Source organism: Malus sylvestris, chromosome 9, assembly GCF_916048215.2.
Source record: "Malus sylvestris chromosome 9, drMalSylv7.2, whole genome shotgun sequence".
Classification (NCBI taxonomy): Eukaryota; Viridiplantae; Streptophyta; class Magnoliopsida; order Rosales; family Rosaceae; genus Malus; species Malus sylvestris.
This window is the reverse complement of record NC_062268.1, coordinates 973,538-994,421: the sequence shown is the minus strand read 5'-3', so window position 1 is coordinate 994,421 and position 20,884 is coordinate 973,538. Positions and strand designations below refer to the sequence as shown.

General features: G+C 39.5%; 2 protein-coding genes and 2 pseudogenes across 2 annotated transcripts; 3 read left to right on the top strand and 1 right to left on the bottom strand.

Annotated features, from left to right (window-relative positions):
* Positions 1–1,585: 1,585 nt before the first annotated feature.
* LOC126582658 (lysine histidine transporter 1-like) lies at positions 1,586–6,939 on the top strand (annotated as a pseudogene).
* Positions 6,940–8,886: 1,947 nt separating this feature from the next.
* Positions 8,887–14,359, top strand: LOC126582499 (lysine histidine transporter 1-like; annotated as a pseudogene).
* Positions 14,360–16,787: 2,428 nt separating this feature from the next.
* LOC126582660 (lysine histidine transporter 1-like) lies at positions 16,788–19,413 on the top strand. The gene is made up of 8 exons (XM_050246820.1): positions 16,788–16,924; positions 17,115–17,308; positions 17,391–17,774; positions 17,850–18,243; positions 18,322–18,427; positions 18,518–18,609; positions 18,701–18,769; positions 18,844–19,413. The coding sequence occupies exons 1-8, from the start codon at positions 16,877–16,879 to the stop codon at positions 18,940–18,942; spliced, it is 1,386 nt and encodes a 461-aa protein (XP_050102777.1). The 5' UTR covers positions 16,788–16,876; the 3' UTR covers positions 18,943–19,413.
* A 218-nt stretch (positions 19,414–19,631) lies between these two features.
* LOC126582667 (TLC domain-containing protein At5g14285-like) lies at positions 19,632–20,697 on the bottom strand. The gene has a single exon (XM_050246829.1). It carries the CDS (start codon positions 20,517–20,519, stop codon positions 19,761–19,763), a length of 759 nt encoding a protein of 252 aa, XP_050102786.1. The 5' UTR covers positions 20,520–20,697; the 3' UTR covers positions 19,632–19,760.
* Positions 20,698–20,884: the final 187 nt, after the last annotated feature.

Sequence of the window (20,884 nt, the reverse complement as noted above, 5' to 3'; positions counted from 1 at the left end):
ATACATGAAAAATAATGTACCTACATACAAAATAATATTATTTTATTCAATATGAGTTTACCTATTATTTGTACATATAATAATAAAATGTGTACAATATATATGCTGATGCATATAAAATAAAATACCTACATAATGAAAAAAAATGTTATTTGATTCAAAATTAATTTACTTACAAATAATGCAATTTATTTTGATTCAGTTTACCTATTATTTGTACATATATCTTATAATAATAAAATGTGCCAAATATATGTAATAACACATGGAAAATATATTACCTACAAAATAAAAGAATGTTATTTGTTTCAATATTAATTTACCTACAAAATATGCTTTATTGCTCATCATAAATTTACATATAGGTAGATTTATTAGTTAATATGTTTGAAAATATAGTAGTACTATTATATATATATATATATATATATGTTAGGGTAATAATATGTGCAATAACTATTTGTTCATTGTAATTAAGGTGAGTAATTACATTTATTGATTTATTTTGAATATTGTGGTACAAGTTGTAAATATTTTGTAATAATAGGTTAATTACTTCTCTACTTGGCAATCATTTTCAAATTTGGGTTTTATTTTGATGTTTGTAACTAGTGGGTTTTTATTAGGAAATAAAAGTTGTAAGGGTCTATATTTAAAGAACCCAATATATTCAAATGGCCAAGCATATTTAATAACTGGAAACTAAATGGCTAAAAAAAGAAATCAATTATTTGAAGTTAATTGAAGATTTGGCGCAAAATTAAGCACAATGACGTTATAAGATTTATACACCTTTTAGTAACATAAGACTTTATAGTTGTAGTTTCGTTGATGTACGAAAAATATGCAAACGGTGTCGACAGATAGATCAAACCCTACGGGCAGTGGTGCAACTTGGCATGCTTACCGGCCGAAAGGGGCTGCACGAAACCTGCTCGATCAATATGCAAGTTGCAAGTGGGGTTACCCGATAGCAAATAATACAACAAATTAACTTGATCCACCTGCTATATATCTAGTAACCAAGCCATGACAGCTACTATCCGATTTACATAAGATTTTTGTGAAATGCAATTTTTATCCGATTTACATTAGATTTTTGTAAAACGTGCAATTTTTTGCGCAATTTAGTATTAAACGCGTTATCTATATAAGTCGAATATAAAATTTACTCTTCCGAAATGTGTCTCTATTATATTAATAAGTAGTGACTTGAAAATGCATATTCCGTTGTTTATGATAACACTTTTAAAAATCTAGGTACTCAGATGGTGATATTTATCTTAAGTCAAATCGATTTCTTTTCGGGCAGTATACTTATGAAATATATTAATTACACGCCTCCTCCAAATTTGTCCTGGAAATTCCTTTCCTTTTTTTCCCTTCTTTTTGTGTTTGAGTTGAGGTGGATCTGGATATCTCCAGGGAATTTCAGCAGACAATGGGGTTTGCTGATAAAAAAATTAAAAGGCTTTGGATTTTTCAAAGTCAAACAAAAAAACGTAGTCGTGGAATGTAAAAACAGATAGATGAGTGCTGAGTTTCTCTGCTGAGTTGGAAGGGTAATTTAGTCCAATCCTCACATGCGAATCTCTTCTTTGTATTATATAAATAGAAAGAGCACCCTCGTTAATTTCTGTGCTCCAGACTCGACTTGCATTTCCTGTCGGGTTCTCTCTCTCTCTCTCTCTCTCTCTCTCTCTCTCTCTATATATATATATATATATATCTGTGTTGCTGTCTTTGTTGTGTATCCTTGCAATCTTGTGCCGGCCATGGGAACCCAAGCTCCAACTGACGACAACTACAACCGTGCAGAGGTTAGTCTCTCTCTCTCTCTCTCTCTCTCTCTCTCTCTCTCTCTAAATCCTATGTCTCCGACACTTTCGAAAGTTCCAAAGATGTTGTAGTACCTGTGTTTGTTAACATATTTTGTTTTTCCTTTCTGGAATGCTTTAAGACTATCATCTTTTGTGAGTGTTTCTTGTCTGGGAAAAAAGTTGTGTTTGTTTCCTGAGAAAATGCAGCAACGGAAACGAAAATAGAAAACAGAAAATGCAGCAACATGATATATATCAAAGTACACAAAAATTAGACCTGTATTTCTAGCAAATTAGAGCATTATTATATAAATATTCATAGTTCAATTTCATATGTTAATGAGTTGGAAATATTAATAAAACCACACTAAATATTAAATACAAAAATCATATATCAATGTTATCTCGTATATGCACTCTTTTTTGTAGGGTTTTGAGTCTTCTGGTGTTTGCGTTCACTGTCAAATTTGGTTGAAAGATCAACGTTCCTATCCAAATTAATTTATGGCTTACGGCTTACGGCTTACGGCATCTTGTTAAATTTCTGTGTCATTAAACCTCCTCCTTTGAATTCCTGGACAACACAAGTTAATAATTCTATGGAGGTGACTACAGATACCTAAAACAATTTAGGACCACATGTATATAGATAATTGTCTTCGCGTTCTCTCTCATCAAGCACAAATTATGGAGCAAAATACGTTTGCTTCATCCGTCTTTTAGTCACATGCTACTCACGGAACGAGGTGATATATTGTCAAAAAGAAGTTTATGCAGACTATGTTAAACCGTATATTTTTGCATTATAAGCGATTTGAGAGTGAGAATTCGAAAGCAGACATCGTGTGTAACATCCATTTCTTTGTCTTGTCATAACTCTTTATTTGATGTATTTTGACTTTAGCTACATCATTTGTATTTTGTTTGAAGTTTTGTGCGCTTGTAATATGAACACACAAGGAGATATTATTTGCAAGCTAGGTTGTCCACTTAAGAGATCTTTTGGTGTGCTCAGTGCATAAGACGGAATATTACATATCATTATACAATTGTAGGAACACTGAAAAAAAAATTCTCTCTAATTGTATAATGTCATGTGATTCTTCACCCATATTTCGAGTACACTGAAAAATATGTCGTTGACTGTATTCTCTTTGGCAAAATGTGTAGTATATTCCACGTTGCATTTAATTTCATAGCTTATCCTAAATTACATGTGACTTGATTAATTGGCAAGATTAGCTTTCCAGTTGTCACTAGAATAGTCCACAGGATGGATTTCTATATCTTGAACAAATAAATTAATGAATAATTTGTAATTTTTGTTTGAAAATTAGTAATAAAATTACAAGATTTGGATTGAATAATATGTTAATGGGCCGTAACCAAGCTTGACCGCTGTATTGGTCGTCGACGTAAGCAAGTAGTGCTGGGCCCGTTATATGGTGGGCCCAATGTTGATAAGACAGGTTGACAACATTGGTAAAAAGGTCTTTTCAACTTTTGAGTTTTGATTCCTCCCATAGAATAATAAGATACCGGAATCCGGATGCCAAATACCAAAGGTTCATTGAATTTTTCTTCCCGAAACACCCCCTAATCCTCTGGAATACCAATTGCACACCATTGCCGTTTTTTAATTATTTTTCCCTCATTCGTCCTTGATTTACAGAAGATACTTAAGCTTCGTGCACGTAAAAAGTTAGTTTTCCTCACAATTAAATTCCAGTTTCGTACCGTATGTTAGAATGTGATTTGCAATTAAATTAGAATAACTTTTTTATGTAGAGTCAAGTTTCTAGCTAACCCACCTCCGATCATATTGATTTCATTCAAGCGAATAATAATAGGATAATACTTGTATTCCTCTCTCGACAACACAAATTTTATATCAGAACTTTTCAATTTCTTGATTTTCATTTGAAGATCATCATAACAAAGAATCATTTTAATCGGAGATTATTTAATTATTTCAAATTTATAGAACAAATCGATAAAAAAAATTATAATATAAATTGACGGTATAGTACTACATAATATATTCATGATAAACCGTCCATTATTTGATATGTTTAGATAATTAAATGATCTCCAGTTCAAATAATTTTTTGTAAAATTAATTTTTAAATGAAAATTAACAAGTTGAACTGTTCCGTTAATTTTATTGGCTTACGTGATATTAGTCATTTATTTGGGTGAAAATATTTGATTGTTTTGTTTAAGATGCTGATGAAACATGTTGTTGTGTATGATAGATTGATGAAAAATTAGCAAAGCAGAAGAAAATCGACGAGTGGCTTCCGATCACTGGTTCAAGGAATGCAAAATGGTGGTACTCAGCCTTCCACAATGTCACTGCCATGGTTGGAGCTGGTGTTCTCAGTCTCCCTTACGCCATGTCCAATCTTGGATGGTATGTTAATCCCAATCAGTTCAACCTTAATCCTCTGTCACCAGTAAATAATTATACAATTCTTCAGGTCACTTTGGAAAGTAATTTCCGCATACTCCTCTCTCTGTACACCCTTGTTTACTTCTGACATTGAAATAAACAAGGGTATGAATTAGAAGGAAAGAGCATGCGGAAAACATTCTTTTTACTTTTTACTGCGGTTAATTTGCCTTCGCATTGTGGTAATTCAGGGGTCCTGGTGTGGTAATTCTAGTGCTGTCATGGATCATCACACTGTATACACTGTGGCAAATGGTTGAAATGCATGAAATGGTTCCAGGCAAACGGTTTGATCGATACCACGAGCTCGGGCAGTATGCATTTGGTGAAAAGCTTGGCCTTTACATTGTTGTGCCTCAACAGCTCATCGTCGAGGTCGGTGTCGACATTGTATACATGGTTACCGGAGGAAAATCGCTGCAGAAGGTCCACAAGTCTCTGTGCTCAGACTGTAAAAATATCAAGTTAACTTACTTCATCATGATCTTTGCATCTGTTCACTTTGTCCTCTCCCACCTTCCCAACTTCAACTCCATCTCCGGTGTGTCTTTGGCTGCTGCAGTTATGTCCTTGAGGTATAGATTCCGAACTTGACTTGATTGAAAATATTTTTAGAATGACTAAGTACTCGTTTGAGATTTATTCTGGGAAAGCTTAAAGGCGCCTTCACAAGCAATAGTGCTTTTAGTGGCTTGGATTAGTTGAAAATGTTTTTGGGTTATTGATAGATAAACTTGTCATTTTTCATGCCAGTCTCATGAATTGCTTAAAAAAAAAACACATATGAACACAAGTGTTTTTTTTGAACCATTCCCAAAGGGGCCTTAATAGTGCTTTCAGACTAACAAAAATACTTATTTCATTATTTGACAAATAAAAGTTAAAAAGAGTTCATGGATTATAAAAGTAGTTCGAGTTTTATAACAAATTTAACTTGTTTTATTCTAAAAAGCAGTAAATCACTTTCACAAAAAGTTTAGAAAAACATTTTTTAACAGGTCGTTCATTTTGTTAGTTTTTGGACTAAATTAAAGTTTAATTAATATTCAATTGATTTTTTGATGGATGCAGTTACTCTACCATCGCTTGGGCAGCCTCTGTGGACAAGGGTGTGGTAGAGAATGTTTCATATGATTACCGATCTAAGACTACATCAGGCAATGTGCTCAACTTCTTCACTGCCTTGGGTGACGTGGCTTTTGCCTATGCTGGTCACAATGTTGTTCTTGAAATCCAAGCAACAATTCCATCTACACCTGAGAAGCCATCCAAGGGACCCATGTGGAGAGGAGTCATCGTCGCCTACATCGTAGTCGCCTTGTGCTACTTCCCAGTTGCTCTGGTCGGATACTACATTTTTGGCAAATCAGTCGATGATAACATCCTCCTGTCACTCGAAAAACCTAACTGGCTCATTGCAATGGCCAACATGTTTGTTGTCATCCATGTCATCGGAAGCTATCAGATTTACGCAATGCCGGTGTTTGACATGATCGAAACTGTACTGGTAAAGAAGTTGAATTTCAAACCTACTAGAACGCTTCGCTTCATTACGCGTAATATATATGTCGGTAAGTACCCTTTTCCCTTAATTCCATCAAGTTATAACACGAGCTTAAGGGAGCATGTTGTTACCTGGGGTGGATAAATGAGTGTTCTAAATTGACATTTTATTGCAGCATTCACCATGTTCGTCGGCATTACCTTCCCTTTCTTCAGTGGTCTCCTTGGATTCTTTGGAGGATTTGCTTTCGCCCCAACAACTTATTTTGTAAGCCCGCAGTTTTTCTCCACATCTGATCCAAAACATAGCGTAAGGTTACTTGTACATTTTGATTTAATCTTGTTATAACTATCTGCAGCTCCCTTGCATAATGTGGCTTGCCATCTACAAGCCAAGGAGGTTCAGCTTGTCTTGGTGGTGCAACTATGTACGTTCATTTGTACTCATACTTCATTGTTCATAAGTTTTCGTTTCCTTTTAATTATATATTAGTTAACCTAATAATTATTTTACTTAATCATTTTCAGATCTGCATCTTTCTTGGTGTTCTTTTGATGATTCTAGCACCTATCGGAGGATTGAGAACGATCATCATTCAAGCCAAGACCTACAAATTTTACAATTAAGTCCTTCGCCACCCTTTCCGAAAAAGGATACTAGGTTGCTGCAAGATGCATCTCAGAAACGCAAAAAAGAAAATGAAGCTGTTGATGATGATGATGGAGAGTTAATTTAATTAGGACTATGTGCCTCGAGGGTCCTGCAGTAATCGAAGATCTGAAATAAATTGGAAACACAGATTGGTTTCATGGGGAAGAATTGAAACCATATCACCAATTGAAGGAACTTCAAAGGATCCTTCTTTTGTTTCATTTTCTCAGTTTGTGGTTGTGGATATATGCATGTATTTATATGTATCATCTCAATTTCTTTTCTTTTGTGCTTGTTTTTCTGCATTTTTAATTGATCTCTCTAGAAAAGATTGATAAAATCCTAAAATACATGAGAACAAATCTAGTCTTTTGTGTAATCAGTACTCTTGATAGGGCTTAGGAAAAGAGTATTTGGAACAACATTTTCGCTTTATGTAGCTTGGTGTTGACAGTCTCTTTGGTGTGCAACATTTTCTCATATATTTATCAATGACGGTTTGAAATCTTTAATGGTTGTGCTATGGTGTTGTAATGTGACGTATGCCCAAAATACCGGCAACCAGGATGCTTCACTGAGTTATCGCTAAAACTCTATTTCATATTGAAAAGCACATAAATCATCATTTTAAAGGAAAAAAAAAATGTCTGAACCCGACTGTTATTACACCCGACTAAAAAACACTTCAAAATTTGAAGCCAGTTGACACAATAAGCACAGGAAAAGCGAAAGGGGGCGTATTGGCAGGTATATTTATGCACCGTACGAGATGGATATGCAGCTGGAACTAAAGAAAGGGAGAAACAGGCCAATTTCCCCTTCATATGCACACTCTAATTCCTCGTTGTCTTATCTGTGAAGAAGAAGGACTTACATTAAATGAAATGGCAATGTCAACTTACAGGCAAACAAACAGTGCATGAGTCATGACTCCCCAAAACATCTTGAGAATTTGCCTTCCGGACTCGTTGAAACTCTTATTGCCTTGTAACTTACATTTTGTGTTGTTTTATCAGTTGAGACATTATATCACCTGCTTTTTTTATAGTAACTTTTTTCTAATGTCGGAAATAGTTGCATTATATCATCCATCATCTTGGTATGTTGTCAACCTTGTCTTACCGTAATGATACTAAATAGTCAAGATAATCTTAATAATATGATATAATTTAATTGAAGTATCAATCTGCTTCCCACACTATAAGAAAAATGACTTACTTACAACCCTAAGACATCATTGTGACATTCTAAATCAATAGCATGACACTATGTATTTTAAATTTCTCACATATCATCACATGATAAAGTTGGAACCCTATCAATTAACGTACCTTTGTTCTGTCTTTTCAACTTGATACAATCGTGCTACGATGATTAGATGCCACATACAACTAAAAAAAAAGGTCGTACCCAGTGCACAAAGCTCCCGCTTTACGCAGGGTCTGGGAGAGGTGAATGTCGGCTAGCCTTACCCCCATTTATGGAGAGGCTGCTCCCAAGTCTCGAACCCGAGACCTACCGCTCATGGGCGAAGGCACTTGCCATCGCACCAAGTGAGACCTCTTAGATGCCACATACAACTAAATAAGCAAAATAAGTGTGATTATACCATACTTAGGGCCTCCGTATGTAATTATGTAATAAATGAAGGGGTAAATATGTAAAAAGGGGAGGAGCCCTTATTCTATAAAAGGGCCTCCTCACCCTCACAAACCCTAAGCCTCTCCTATCTAGAGTCAAGCTCTCACACTCTCTCTTGCACAAATACTCTCAGAGAAATACAATCAGTGTGGACATAGCCTAAACCTTGGGGGGTGAACCACGATACATCTTGTGTTATTTACATTTCATGCAAATTCACGGTCAGATTTACGTTGTTCCAAGACCTCCGGTTTTGTGCATCAACATTTGGCGCCGTCTGTGGGAAACGACACAAAAAACTATGTCGGTTCTTTTTCATTTTTTTTTATCAAACCTCACCACTGTGAATCTGCAAAATCACAAAAAACCCGGAAACAGAAAAGAAACCAAATCTCTCTCCTCCCCAATCTTGCATCTTTCTTTAAAACTGTTAGTTCACAAACCTTATGCGGCTCACCTTAGCCCTCCATATCATCCTTCATCTCTCTAATCTTCTCTACTTGCAACCTAAAACTTTACCCCCCAACTTTAAGATCACAGCAGAGCCATCATTTTTCGAGGCTTCGAGAGATCTCGTCAACAAATCCAAGATCAAATCCTTGCACTGCACAGTTCGTCGACAATCAAAAGATCCCATAAGAAAAAGGCGCATATACAGAAATCGCGCTGGTGCGCAGATGTCTCAAAGCCTTTAATGTCAGAATTAAAGATTCTGATGCTCTTCTCCATGTAAACTCCGATAGGTTTGTGGGTTCTAGAGCTCAGGCTCAGTTCCAATCCATTTCAGCAGAGAGAATATGAGATAGATTGAGAGAGAGATGGAGAAGGAAAAGGCGGTGAGATTGAACGTGAGAGCGAAGATGGAGAAGCTGAGCCCTGAGCAGTTGAAGGCCGTCAAAGAACAAACCGATTTGCAAGTCAATCTTCTCCAGGACTCCCTCAACAACATCCGCATTGCCACCGCCCGTCTCAGGATCGTTACCTCAACCCTTTAGGAAAGAAGATGCTCATTCCCCTTACGGCTGAAACAATCAGGAGTTTTTTCACTTCTTTATTTGAAATCAATAAATACCACTAGATCCACCCATGCAACCGCCGACGCCGCCACTTCGTCTTCATCTCGGCATTCAAACAACTGGAAGTACGAGGTGTTCCCCAGCTCATGCGATGATACACGCACCACCTCCGGCAAAAGCACCTCCGACAAAGAGCGCAAGGCCGGCCTCGTCCCCAATATCATCTTTGAGCAGGAAGACGGCCAGCACGGAGGCAATAAACGCCTCATTTCTGCATGGACCAACCAGAGCCGCAAGCTCGTCGATCCCTTTAGCTGCTCTTTCTTCCTCTCCAAGCTCTTTGACCTTGAGGTTCGCTCCGACTTCGACTCCGAAAACGACGTCGTTGAGAGGGTCTGCGTTTTGTCTCGCTTGATTCATCTGGACTCTCATGGTGGGTTCTTTCTAGTTTGGTCATGATTGACAGAGTTCATTTGATTGATAAGGAAAAGCTTGTCAAGTTCATTTTAGAATGCCACGACATTGAAAATGGAGGAATTTCTGACAGACTAGACGATGTTGTTGATGTCTACCACACATACTTTGGTGTAGTTGGACTTTCCCTTCTTGAATATCCCGGGGTGAAGGCCCTAGATCCAGCTTATGCTTTGCCAGTTGATGTTATGAACAAGATTATCTTGGGTAAATAAAGCAGCTCAGATCTGGCGGTGGTGGGCAAAGAGAAGAGCTTGCGGCACATGTCTTATCATTATGCGCATCGAATCCATACATCATTTCTTAAATCACCCGATTTGGGTGAAAGCGTGTCAGATGGTAAAGATGCTTGCAAGTTGGGGATTGAAATCTTTAAGCCAAAAGAAAGAAAAATAAAGATAGGGGAAAGCAAAAGCAAAAGAAAAGCAACCAGGCCATCCCTTCAGCATTAAAGCAGCCACATGCTCCACCGAGGCCACGAGAACCCCTACCACAATGTTTTCTATTTATGTCACGATTACCCCTGTTGCCCTTAATCATGTCATCAAGCAACATATCCAAAGCAGAAAGCAAAAGGAAAAACCAAAGCAGAAAATAAAAGAGAAAGCAAAAGCAAGGAATAAACACCCCACCAGAATGATTTGATTTACTTTTCTTGTTTTTGTATGATGTGATTTATTTTTCTTATCTTTCAGAGACATCTGTATAAACCTCATCAGAGGGTAAAAAAAATGACAAAGCCCAAAATAAATGGGTTGGAATGTTGTGTAGAGGGCGAAGGCCCATACGCCCAAAATAGCTCCAACCAGGCGATCAAAAGTACGCCTAGTACTCCACAATTATTCGACAACATGCCGCTATTACCACCAACCAGGTGATCAAAAGTACGCCCAATACTCCAAAATTATTCAACAACCTGCCGCTATTACCACCAACCAAGTGATCAAAAGTACGTCCAGTACTCCCAAATTATACATGAGCATTACTCATGTCAATCATACATAAACATTCATGAGCATTACTCATATCAATCATACATAAATATTCATGAGCATCACTCATGTCAACATTTATAAACATCAGTCATGTCAATCAACATAAACATTCATGAGCAGCACTCATGTCAATTAGCTTCAAAAGCTTCATTTACAAAAGCTCTAGCTTCAAAAGCTTCATTTACAGAGCTCTAGCTTCAAAAGCTTCATTTACAGAGCTTTAGCTTCAAAAGCTTCCTTTACAGAGCTCCAACTTCAAAAGCTTCATTTACAATAGTCTAGCTTCAAAAGCTTCATTTACAGAGCTCCAGCTTCAAAGCTTCACTTGCAAAGCTTTACCTACAAAGCTTCAGTGCAGGGTATACAAATACCACTTCCGAACCACCGCCACTTCGGCCCATACATGAATTCAATTTGAAGTTTCCAGCCAACAGACTCTATTGACCGAAGACTTGGGGGACTACATTATGTACCATATATTGGGCCTCATCTGGGCCTCATGAAAAATACTTGGGGGACTCTAGCCCATCATTCATGTATTAAGGAGCGAGCCCTTATTTTATAAAAGGGACTCCCTCACCACCATTAGAGAGCATCAACTCTAGCCCATTATCTATGTACGGAGGAGCGAGCCCTTATTCTATAAAATGGACTCCCTCACTTTCATTAGAGAGCACTCATGAAAATACTTAGGGGACTTAGCCTATTATCTATATACTGAGGAGCGAGCCCTTATTCTATAAAAGGGACTCTCTCACTTTCATTAGAGAGCACTCATGAAAATACTTAGGGGACTTAGCCCATTATCTATGTACTGAGGAGTGAGCCTTTATTCTATAAAAGGGACTCTCTCACTTTCATTAGAGAGCACTCATGAAAAATACTTGGGGGACTTAGCCCATCACTTATGTATTGAGAAGCGAGCCCTTATTTTATAAAAGGGACTCCCTCACTTCGTTAGAGAGTATTGCCGCCAGCTGAGCAACCGCCTCGCCACGAGCATCACTCATAACCCATTATTCATGTACTGAGGAGTAAGCCCTTATTTTATAAAAATGACTCATTCACCTTCGTTAGAGAACATCGCCGCCAGCTGAGCAACCGTCTCACCGCGAGCATCACTCATAACCCATCATTTTTGTATTGAAGAGCGAGCCCTTATTCTATAAAAGAGACTCCCTCACCATCATTAGAGAAGAGACTCCCTCACCATCATTAGAGAGCATTAACTCTAGCTCATCATTCATGTATTGATGAGTGAGCCCTTATTCTATAAAAGAGACTTCCTCACCTTCAAACGCCACAAAGCCGAGCCAACCAAGGCAACATAAGCCACGAGCCGAGCAGCCTCACAGCGTGTGCTACTTCTAGTTGAGCATCATTTCAGATTAAGCACTGCCTCATATCGAGCATCAGTTCAAGACAGCATCTAGTTACTTCGACCTACACATGGAATGAATTTCAAGTTTCCAGCCAAAAGACTCTTTTGACTAAAGACTTGGAGGACTACTGTTTATACCATACTTAAGGCCTCCGTATTTAGACCTTGTATAAATACTCGGGAGACTCAAATGTAATTATGTAATAAAGGAAGGGGCAAATATGTAAAAAGGGAATGAGCCCTTATTCTATAAAAGGGCATCCTCACCCTCACAAACCCTAAGCCTCTCCTATCTAAAGTAAAACTCTCACACACTCTCTCTCACAAATACTCTCAGAGAAATACAATCAGTGTGGACGTAGCCCAAACCTTAGGGTGAACCACGATACATCTTGTGTTATTTACATTTCATGCAGATTCACAGTCAGATTTACGTTGTTCCAAGACCTCCGATTTTGTGTATCAACAAAGTGCAAGTCATAAACTAACTTGTGCTACAACTAATGTACACTTCAAGTTGCAACAATAGAGGACTACTGTATGACCTGGCTGACGGATAATTTTTTGCTTGATTAACTTTCAGGGGTCCTGGTTGCGTGATTCTTGTACTATCTTGGGTGTTCACTCTATTCACTTTATGGAAAATGGTTGAGATGGTTCATGGAAAGAGGTTTGATATGTACCATGAGCTAAGGCAACATGCCTTTGGTGAAAATCTAGGGCTTTGGATTGTGGTGCCCCCGATAGCTCATATGTGAAGTTGATGTGGACATTGTATATATGGCCACCGGTGGAAAATTGCAGCAGAAAGTTTACAAGACAGTGAAGAAAGACAAGGATCCGATCAAACTCACCTATTTCATCATGATCTTTGCCTCCGCTCACTTTGTCCATCTCCCCAACTTCAACTTCATCTCTGGCGTCTCGTTAGCCGCAGCAGTCATGTCATGAAGGTACATTTCATCTTCTTTTTTTGTCAAATAGTATCCTTGGGCACGTGTGACGCTTTGGATTGCAAATCATTATTCTCAAACTTGTTGTTTGATTATGATTTCAGTTACTCAACTATTGCATGGACGACTTCCATCCACAAAGGTGTTCACCCGGACGTAGCATACGGTTATAAATCTGGTAGCATGCCGGGAACAGTCTTTAACTTCTTCACTGCCTTGGGGGACATAGCTTTTGCCTATGCAGGCCACAATGTGGTCTTGGAGATCCAAGCAACAATCCCTTCGACACCCGAAAAGCCATCAAAGAAGCCTATGTGGAGAGGAGTAGTGTTGGCCTACATCGTCGTGGCATTGTGCTAGTTTCCGGTGGCTCTCATCGGATATTACACTTTTGGGAACACAGTGGAGGACAACATCATCATCTCGTTGGAGAAACCTGAATGGCTCATCATTACAGCAAACTTGTTCGTTGTCGTCCATGTCATTGGCAGTTATCAGGTAAACATGTACTAGAAAGTAGAAGAAGATTTAGTCTTGCTAAATTTTCAATTGGATTTTAATAAAATCTTTTTGGTTTTGCTCTGGCCTTTCCAAATTACAATACAGCTATTTGTAATGCTAGTATTTGACAAGACAGAAACCTTGTCGGTGAAGAAACTACACTTCAGACCTACCTTAATTATTCGTTTCGTTTCCCGAAATAATCTATGTCGGTAAGTAGTTCAGCTCCTCATCCGGTAGAGTGACAGCAATCACTCGACCCTTTTCTCTCTATGCACACCATCGTTTATTGATTTATGTTCTTTAGATTGAATAAATCAATGAAAAATTAAGGGAAAAAGATATACATGACGTGCAAAAAGGGAAAATGGGTGTTTCATATATCGTTTCCCGAAGAATTAAATTAATGATTTGATCATGTGTGATTGATTTCAGCCTTCACAATGTTCATCACCATTACTTTCCCCTTCTTTGGTGGTCTTCTAGGATTCTTTGGAGGATTTGCTTTTTCCCCGACTACATATTTTGTAAGCCCTCAAATCTCTTTATGTGCAGTCAAATTTAAGTTCTACTTTTCCTTTGTCCAAGCAATATTTTAGTTTAATCTAAACTATTGATTCACTGATTCATGGTCTCCATTTGGTTTCATTCTTCAGCTCCCTTGCATTATGTGGCTTGCCATCAAGAAACCGTGCAAGTTTAGCCTATCATGGATTATTAACTGGGTACATACGTTTGTTCAAATTCTGTTGTTACTGTTTCCCGCACTTTGCTAATAACAAAGCCCTTTCCAAAACCATCGTCATTTCTAAATCGGCTTTCCTTAATTGCAGGTTTGCATTACGCTCGGCGTCATGCTGATGATTCTATCACCTATTGGAGGGTTGAGGAGTATTATACTTCAAGCCAGTACCTACAAAATTCTACAACTAATTAACAAACTTGGCACAAACATAAGTACTTTGCCCTGAACTTCAATGCAGTAGATATGGACAGATAAGCATATGTTACGAATAAGTACCATGATTGAACACTTACGGTTCTAGTGTTTATAACTATAACATCCCACATCGTCCAGGGGAGTGATCCTTAAATGTATATTTTCATCCCTACCTAGCACAAGGCCTTTTGGGAGCTCACTAGCTTCAAGTTCCGTAGGAACTCAAGTTAAGCGAGAAGGTGGCCAGAGCACTCACATGATGGGTGACCCACTGGGAAGTTGCTCGTGAGTTCCTAAAAACAAAACCATGAGGGCGTGGTCGGGGCCCAAAGCGGACAATATCGTGCTACAGTGGTGGAGCGGACTTGGGAAGTGATCCGCCTTGTCACATCCCGGCCCGGGGCAGACCACTTCCCGAGCCTGCTCCACCACAGTAACACGATATTATCCACTTTGGGCCCCGACCACACCCTCACGGCTTTGTTTCTGGGAACTCACGAGCAACTTCCTAGTGGGTCACCCATCATGGGAGTGCTCTGGCCACCTTCTCGCTGAACTTGAGTTCCTACGGAAATCGAAGCCAGTGAGCTCCCAAAAGGCCTCGTGCTAGGTAGGGATAAGAATATACATTTAAGGATGACTCATCTGGGCGATGTGGTTTAAGGATGACTCCCCTGGGTGATGTAGGATGTTACAATCCACCCCTTTAGGGGCCCGACGTCCTCGTCGGCACACTTCCGGCCATGGATTGGCTCTGATACCAAATTGTCGCATCCCGGCCAAGGCTGCCACCACATCCCAGGCTCAACTCCGTCGTAGCATGATATTGTCCGTTTTGGGCCCCGACCACGCCCTCACGGTTTTGTTTCTGGGAACTCACGAGCAACTTTCCAGTAGGTCACCCATCATGGGAGTGCTCTGGCCACCTTCTCGCTTAACTTGAATTCCTACGGAACTCGAAACCAGTGAACTCCCAAAAGGTCTCATGCTAGGTAGGGATGAGAATATACATTTAAGTATCACTCCCATTGGCGATGTGGGATGTTACAATAACGATGTGCCAACAGAGTTAACCAGAAGAAAACTTATGTAACACGCCTTCTCGGTGTGTATTTTTGCATTGTATGTTGGTATTGTTGAAATATACTAAATCGGCCTTCTCTTTAAGAAAAGAAGAGTTTAAATATTCATGTCTTACTTTAATTAACTAACACTAAAACATTTTGTAATAAAACCTCATACATTTCGGCTGTTGTAATTAATAAGTTAATAGATTTTGTTGAAAGTGGACTTTTAGCCCGTCACTCTGTACCTTAATTCATGTATATTCAGCATCAATGAAATAGAGTTCTCATTTTTGTGGATTGCTTACCGCTTTCGATATGCATGTTTAATCAATGCGTGTTGGTATTGAAGATTGAAAACAATTTTGTGTTGAAAAGAACAAGCTACATGTACAAACAGTCAAAGTCGTCGCAGGAAACTAGGTGTATATATATATAGAGTTGATTGTTTTAGATTTGGCCTTTGAACTTTACGAAACGTGGGGCATTGTTAGTTTGAATGTTTTGTGGATGTGGACTCATTGACTCGTTGATGTAGCCAAATTAATTAAAATAATAATAATAAAATACAAATACAAACATAAAGAAGTTTAATAAATAAAATTTATTTTTATTTATAATTTTGTAAGTCATATAACACTCACATCAACAAAATATGAAAACAACACGCAACGAGTTATCAAACTAACAAAAAAAATTACAGAATTAAGGAAAATGCAGACTATTTACCCAACCATAATTTATTCTGAAAAAATAATCATTATTAAAAGGAGATGAATGATTTGAAATTATTATAATAATTAAGAGAACGAGTAATTTTGAACCCGAAACACATTGGTAAAAATCCATCACTTTACCCCAGTGAAATATTAAATCCTGGCAACAAAGCAAACAGGAATATCGACATAAGCCCCAGTTTGGGGTTGAGGTGATTTTAAAAAAAGCTCATATGAAAAAAAAGCTGGGAGTGTTTTTGGTGTTTGGTAAACTTAAAAAAAATGGCTTATTTTGGAAGCTGCTGTGAGAATAAGCTGAAATCAAAGGAAAAAGCTGAAGCTGCAATTTGTAGCTTTGGAAAACTGGCTTTTTTTCAAAGCACATAGAACTACATTGCTCCTTTAATGAAAAGATCTACTATCAGACTGCTTTTTTTTCTAAAAGCACTTTTACAAAAAAGTTTACCAAACACTCTGCTGATTTATTTCACAGCCACTTATTCTCACAGCACAACCGCTTATTCTCACAGCAGTTTTTTTTCAAAGCACAGCAATACCAGGTCAAAGAAATCAACTTTGGTTGGCCGAATAACATTATTCCTGTGACCGAAAAATATCATCTTCAGGTGAGCTTAAGTTATACGGGTCATCGTTGTCGTTGACCAAAAAATACTTAAATATATTTCATCTTCCCATCCATAATTATATTAAATTCTGGATCCATTTCCTGCAAGACTCGAAGCCAAGCCTTAGCTACTCTCTGCAACTATGGTAGTTCAAGCTCCGACTGACGGAAATTCTTCCAACCCCGACAATGTAAGTCTCTCTCTCCTTTCTCTTTCCGTAGGTACACGCGCGCGCACGCACATACGCATATAGAAGACTGGTTTATACTGCCTTCAAGGACCGTGTTCATATGTTCTTGTTTTTTACTGGATTTTGATGCATTCGGGTTACATTTGGCTTGCGAATCGATTTGCTTTAAGAATTGTGTGCTGAACCGCAGGTGGACGAGAGACCGGAGAAGCGGTCGCAGATCATTGATGATGAAAAGGCAAGGAAGCAGAAGGAAATAAATGATTGGCTTCCAATTACTTCATCAAGGAATGCAAATTGGTGGTACGCAGCTTTCCACAATGTCAATTCCATGGTTGGAGCTGGTGTCCTAGGTCTTCCCTTTGCAATGTCCAATCTCGGATGGTATGTTTCAGCGAGCACACTGCCCTGACCAACTGGACTAAACCGCAGACAAGCTTTTAATTGTTTGTTTCATTCATTTCAGGGGTCCAGGATGTGTTGTAATGGTGCTCTCATGGGTGATCACTTTGTTCACGTTGTGGCAAATGGTTGAGATGCATGAAATGGTTCCCGGCAAGCGGTTCGATAGGTACCATGAGCTAGGGCAACACGCCTTCGGCGAAAAGCTTGGCCTCTGGATCGTGGTGCCTCAGCAGCTCGTATGCGAAGTTGGTGTTAACATTTTGTACATGGTCACAGGTGGACAATCCCTGCAGAAGATCCATAAGATAGTGAAGAAAGACAAGGATCCTATCAAGCTCACCTACTTCATCATGATCTTTGCCTCCGTGGAATTTGTCCTCTCCCATCTCCCCAACTTCAACTCCATCTCCGGCATCTCATTAGCCGCGGCGGTGATGTCACTAAGGTACATAAGAAACCGACGTCTTGCACAGAGAATTTCTACTTAAAACAAACTTGATTTTCATTGTGTTGGTCGCAGTTACTCCACTATAGCATGGACTACTTCAATCCACAAGGGTGTTCAGCCAGACGTAGAGTACGGGTACATAGCTCGAAGCACGTCAGGGACAGTCTTCAACTTCTTCAACGCCTTGGGGCAAGTAGCTTTTGCCTATGCAGGCCACAACGTGGTTTTGGAGATCCAAGCTACACTGCCCACTTCTCCAGAAAAGCCATCGAAGTATGCTATGTGGAGAGGGGTGGTGATCGCCTACATAGTGGTGGCCTTGTGCTATTTTCCGGTGGCTTTCATTGGATATTACACTTTTGGGAACACGGTGGAGGACAACATCCTAATCTCGTTAGAGAAACCCGGATGGCTCATTGTAACAGCAAACATGTTTGTCATCATCCATATCATTGGGGGTTATCAGGTAAATTTGCACCAGAGGTCTGCTCTTGGTAAACTTGGTCATTCGGTTCGATTTTGATCAAATCTTGTTGCAATGCAGCTATTTGCAATGCCAGTATTTGACATGATGGAAACTGTGTTGGTAAAGAAACTGAATTTTCGGCCCACAACGAAGCTTCGCTTCATTACCAGGAATATATACGTCGGTGAGTTTGAGAACGGACTTACCTCCGTTATGCGATTACTGAGTGTATTGCGTTGCTTGAATTGATGTTCTTCGTGTGTGATAATTTCAGCGTTCACAATGGTCGTCGGAATGACCTTTCCCTTCTTCGGTGGTATCATGGGATTCCTCGGAGGATTTGCTTATTCCCCAACATCATACTATGTAAGTCCCATGTCTGTCCGTCTCTTTGTTTGCAGTCAAATCTAAGTTTAAATCTCACTCACTCACTCTCCGTTTGATTTCGTTCTTCAAGCTCCCGTGCATTATATGGCTAGCCATCAAGAAACCGCGCAAGTTTAGCCTATCGTGGTTTATTAACTGGGTACGTACGTAACTTCTTTCGTTCAAAGGTGGTAAAACCAGACCTCCATTAACAATTGCTGTCCTCGATTTCAGATTTGCATCATACTCGGCGTCCTGCTGATGATCGTCTCGCCTATCGGAGGTCTCCGGAATATCATACTTCAGGCCAAGGAATACCACTTCTACAATTAACGAACTTGTCACGCACACGAACAAAACTAGTCTACTCTGTAAAATCAATGCATTATATTTAGCTGCAAGCTTATGTGACGAATAAGTACCACGAAAGACACACGAAAACGAGGTTTTCCATCTCTCTTGGTTTCGGTTAGGAACGACGAACTTCGACATCCTACCAAGCACAGCAAAGTTGAAAGTCCACCCAAAACCAAAGCATTTGGGAGGAAGAAGAACATTGCTGAACAAGGAAAGGTTCAAATTTTGGGTTTGCTTCAATTCTTCAACTAGATAATAGGGTATCAATTTATTTATTTCATTTGCCAATAATTGATACGTCTTTCAACAAAGACAACTTCAATTCAGGCAAACATATCCAGACGTGAGTTATGCCAGTTAGTTACAATATTGTGCCTGCTTGTTGTACCAAGTTCGAATCCCTTATTGTAAGTTAGAGCATAATAGAATATCGCTTTGTCAAGAGAATTCAAGCAATCCTACGCATAAACTAGCCAATTGCAACAACACAAGCAAACACGTCTCCCCGCTTTGCAAGGGTCAGGGGAACGGCTATCGTGCGTAGCTTACCCTTACTTTGCAAATAGATTGTTTCTACAACTGAACCCATGGTCTTTCGATCGTAAAAGAGTAACTTTTTCGTTGCGCCAAGACTTGCGGTCTGGCCAATTGTAACAACATTTGAATAAAAAAACTATGAAACTGTGATTAAGAATACATGTTGCAAATTGTTACATATATAACCACTAATAAAACAACCCAAATTGTTATTAAGCTTTGAGAAACAGCTCAAATTTTCAATTTCAAATCTCTAATTATCTAGTTTTCTTTTCCAATTCGCCGGTCCGGGCTCTAAACAATTCCACCCAGAGATTGGAAATCCACAAAATGCTGACAGAAATGGCGGCCACCACCACCACAATCCAAGAAACCCAAACCCACCGCGGAATCAATCCGTCGGCGGCGCCGCTGATGTAAAACGCCCCCATCTGGTACACGAAATACGGACCCACAAAGCCACGGACAATCGAATACAAAATGTAAAATGGAGGAGACAAAAGATCATACACTTTAGCTGCAAACTTCAAGTCGCTTCTCCTGGCGTTGGCGAGCGTCCAGACGTTCTGGCAGAGGCTGGTGACCTCGGCGAGGATCAGGAGGGAGAGAATGGCGAATGCGCCGTGGGAGGCGACGTAGCGGCAGGTGAGAAAGACGAAGAGCGTGGCAAGGTGGTGGCCGATGAAGAGGACGTCGCTGGGGAAGAAGACGAGGTAGTGGAGGAGATCGGTGAGGAAGTAGGCGACGCTGTAGTCGAGGACGGAGTTCTGGAAAAGGGTGTTGGGGGCGGCGAATCCGGTGGCGGGGTCGGAGAGGATGGCGTAAGTGGAGAGGAGTACGGCGGGGGTGCCGTGGGCGAGGGAGATTAGGCAGCTGGAGGCTTCGGGTCGGATCTTGGGGCTCCAAGTTCGTAAGACGATGAAGTAGGCAATGAGGTAGATGATGGAGAACATGAGGAAGAAGATGGGGAGGCATGGAAGGGGGAAGTGGATTGGGTTTTGGGTTTCCAATTCCATTTGAGCTGGAAATGAAATGAAAGGCCTTCCGCGAAGATTACGGAAAACGACGACTGGTGTGGTCGGTGACTCTCTATACGGACTGACTGCGTTTGAGTTGGAGAGAGTTCAAAATAATTTGGTGCCCTTTTGAACCGCTAACTCTATTTAGAGTAACTCCAGTGGAGGAGCCTCCGCCACTCTATTCATTATTTAATCCACTTAGAGCAACTCCACCCATAGAGCCCTCCCTCTGGCAATCCACTGTTCAATCCACCCTATTGAACAGTAACTGCCTTAAATGAATAGTAATTACAATTAATGAACAGTAATTGTCATTTACATCTCCACCCTTAGAACCCTCCCCTTGGCAATAAGCAATAAAA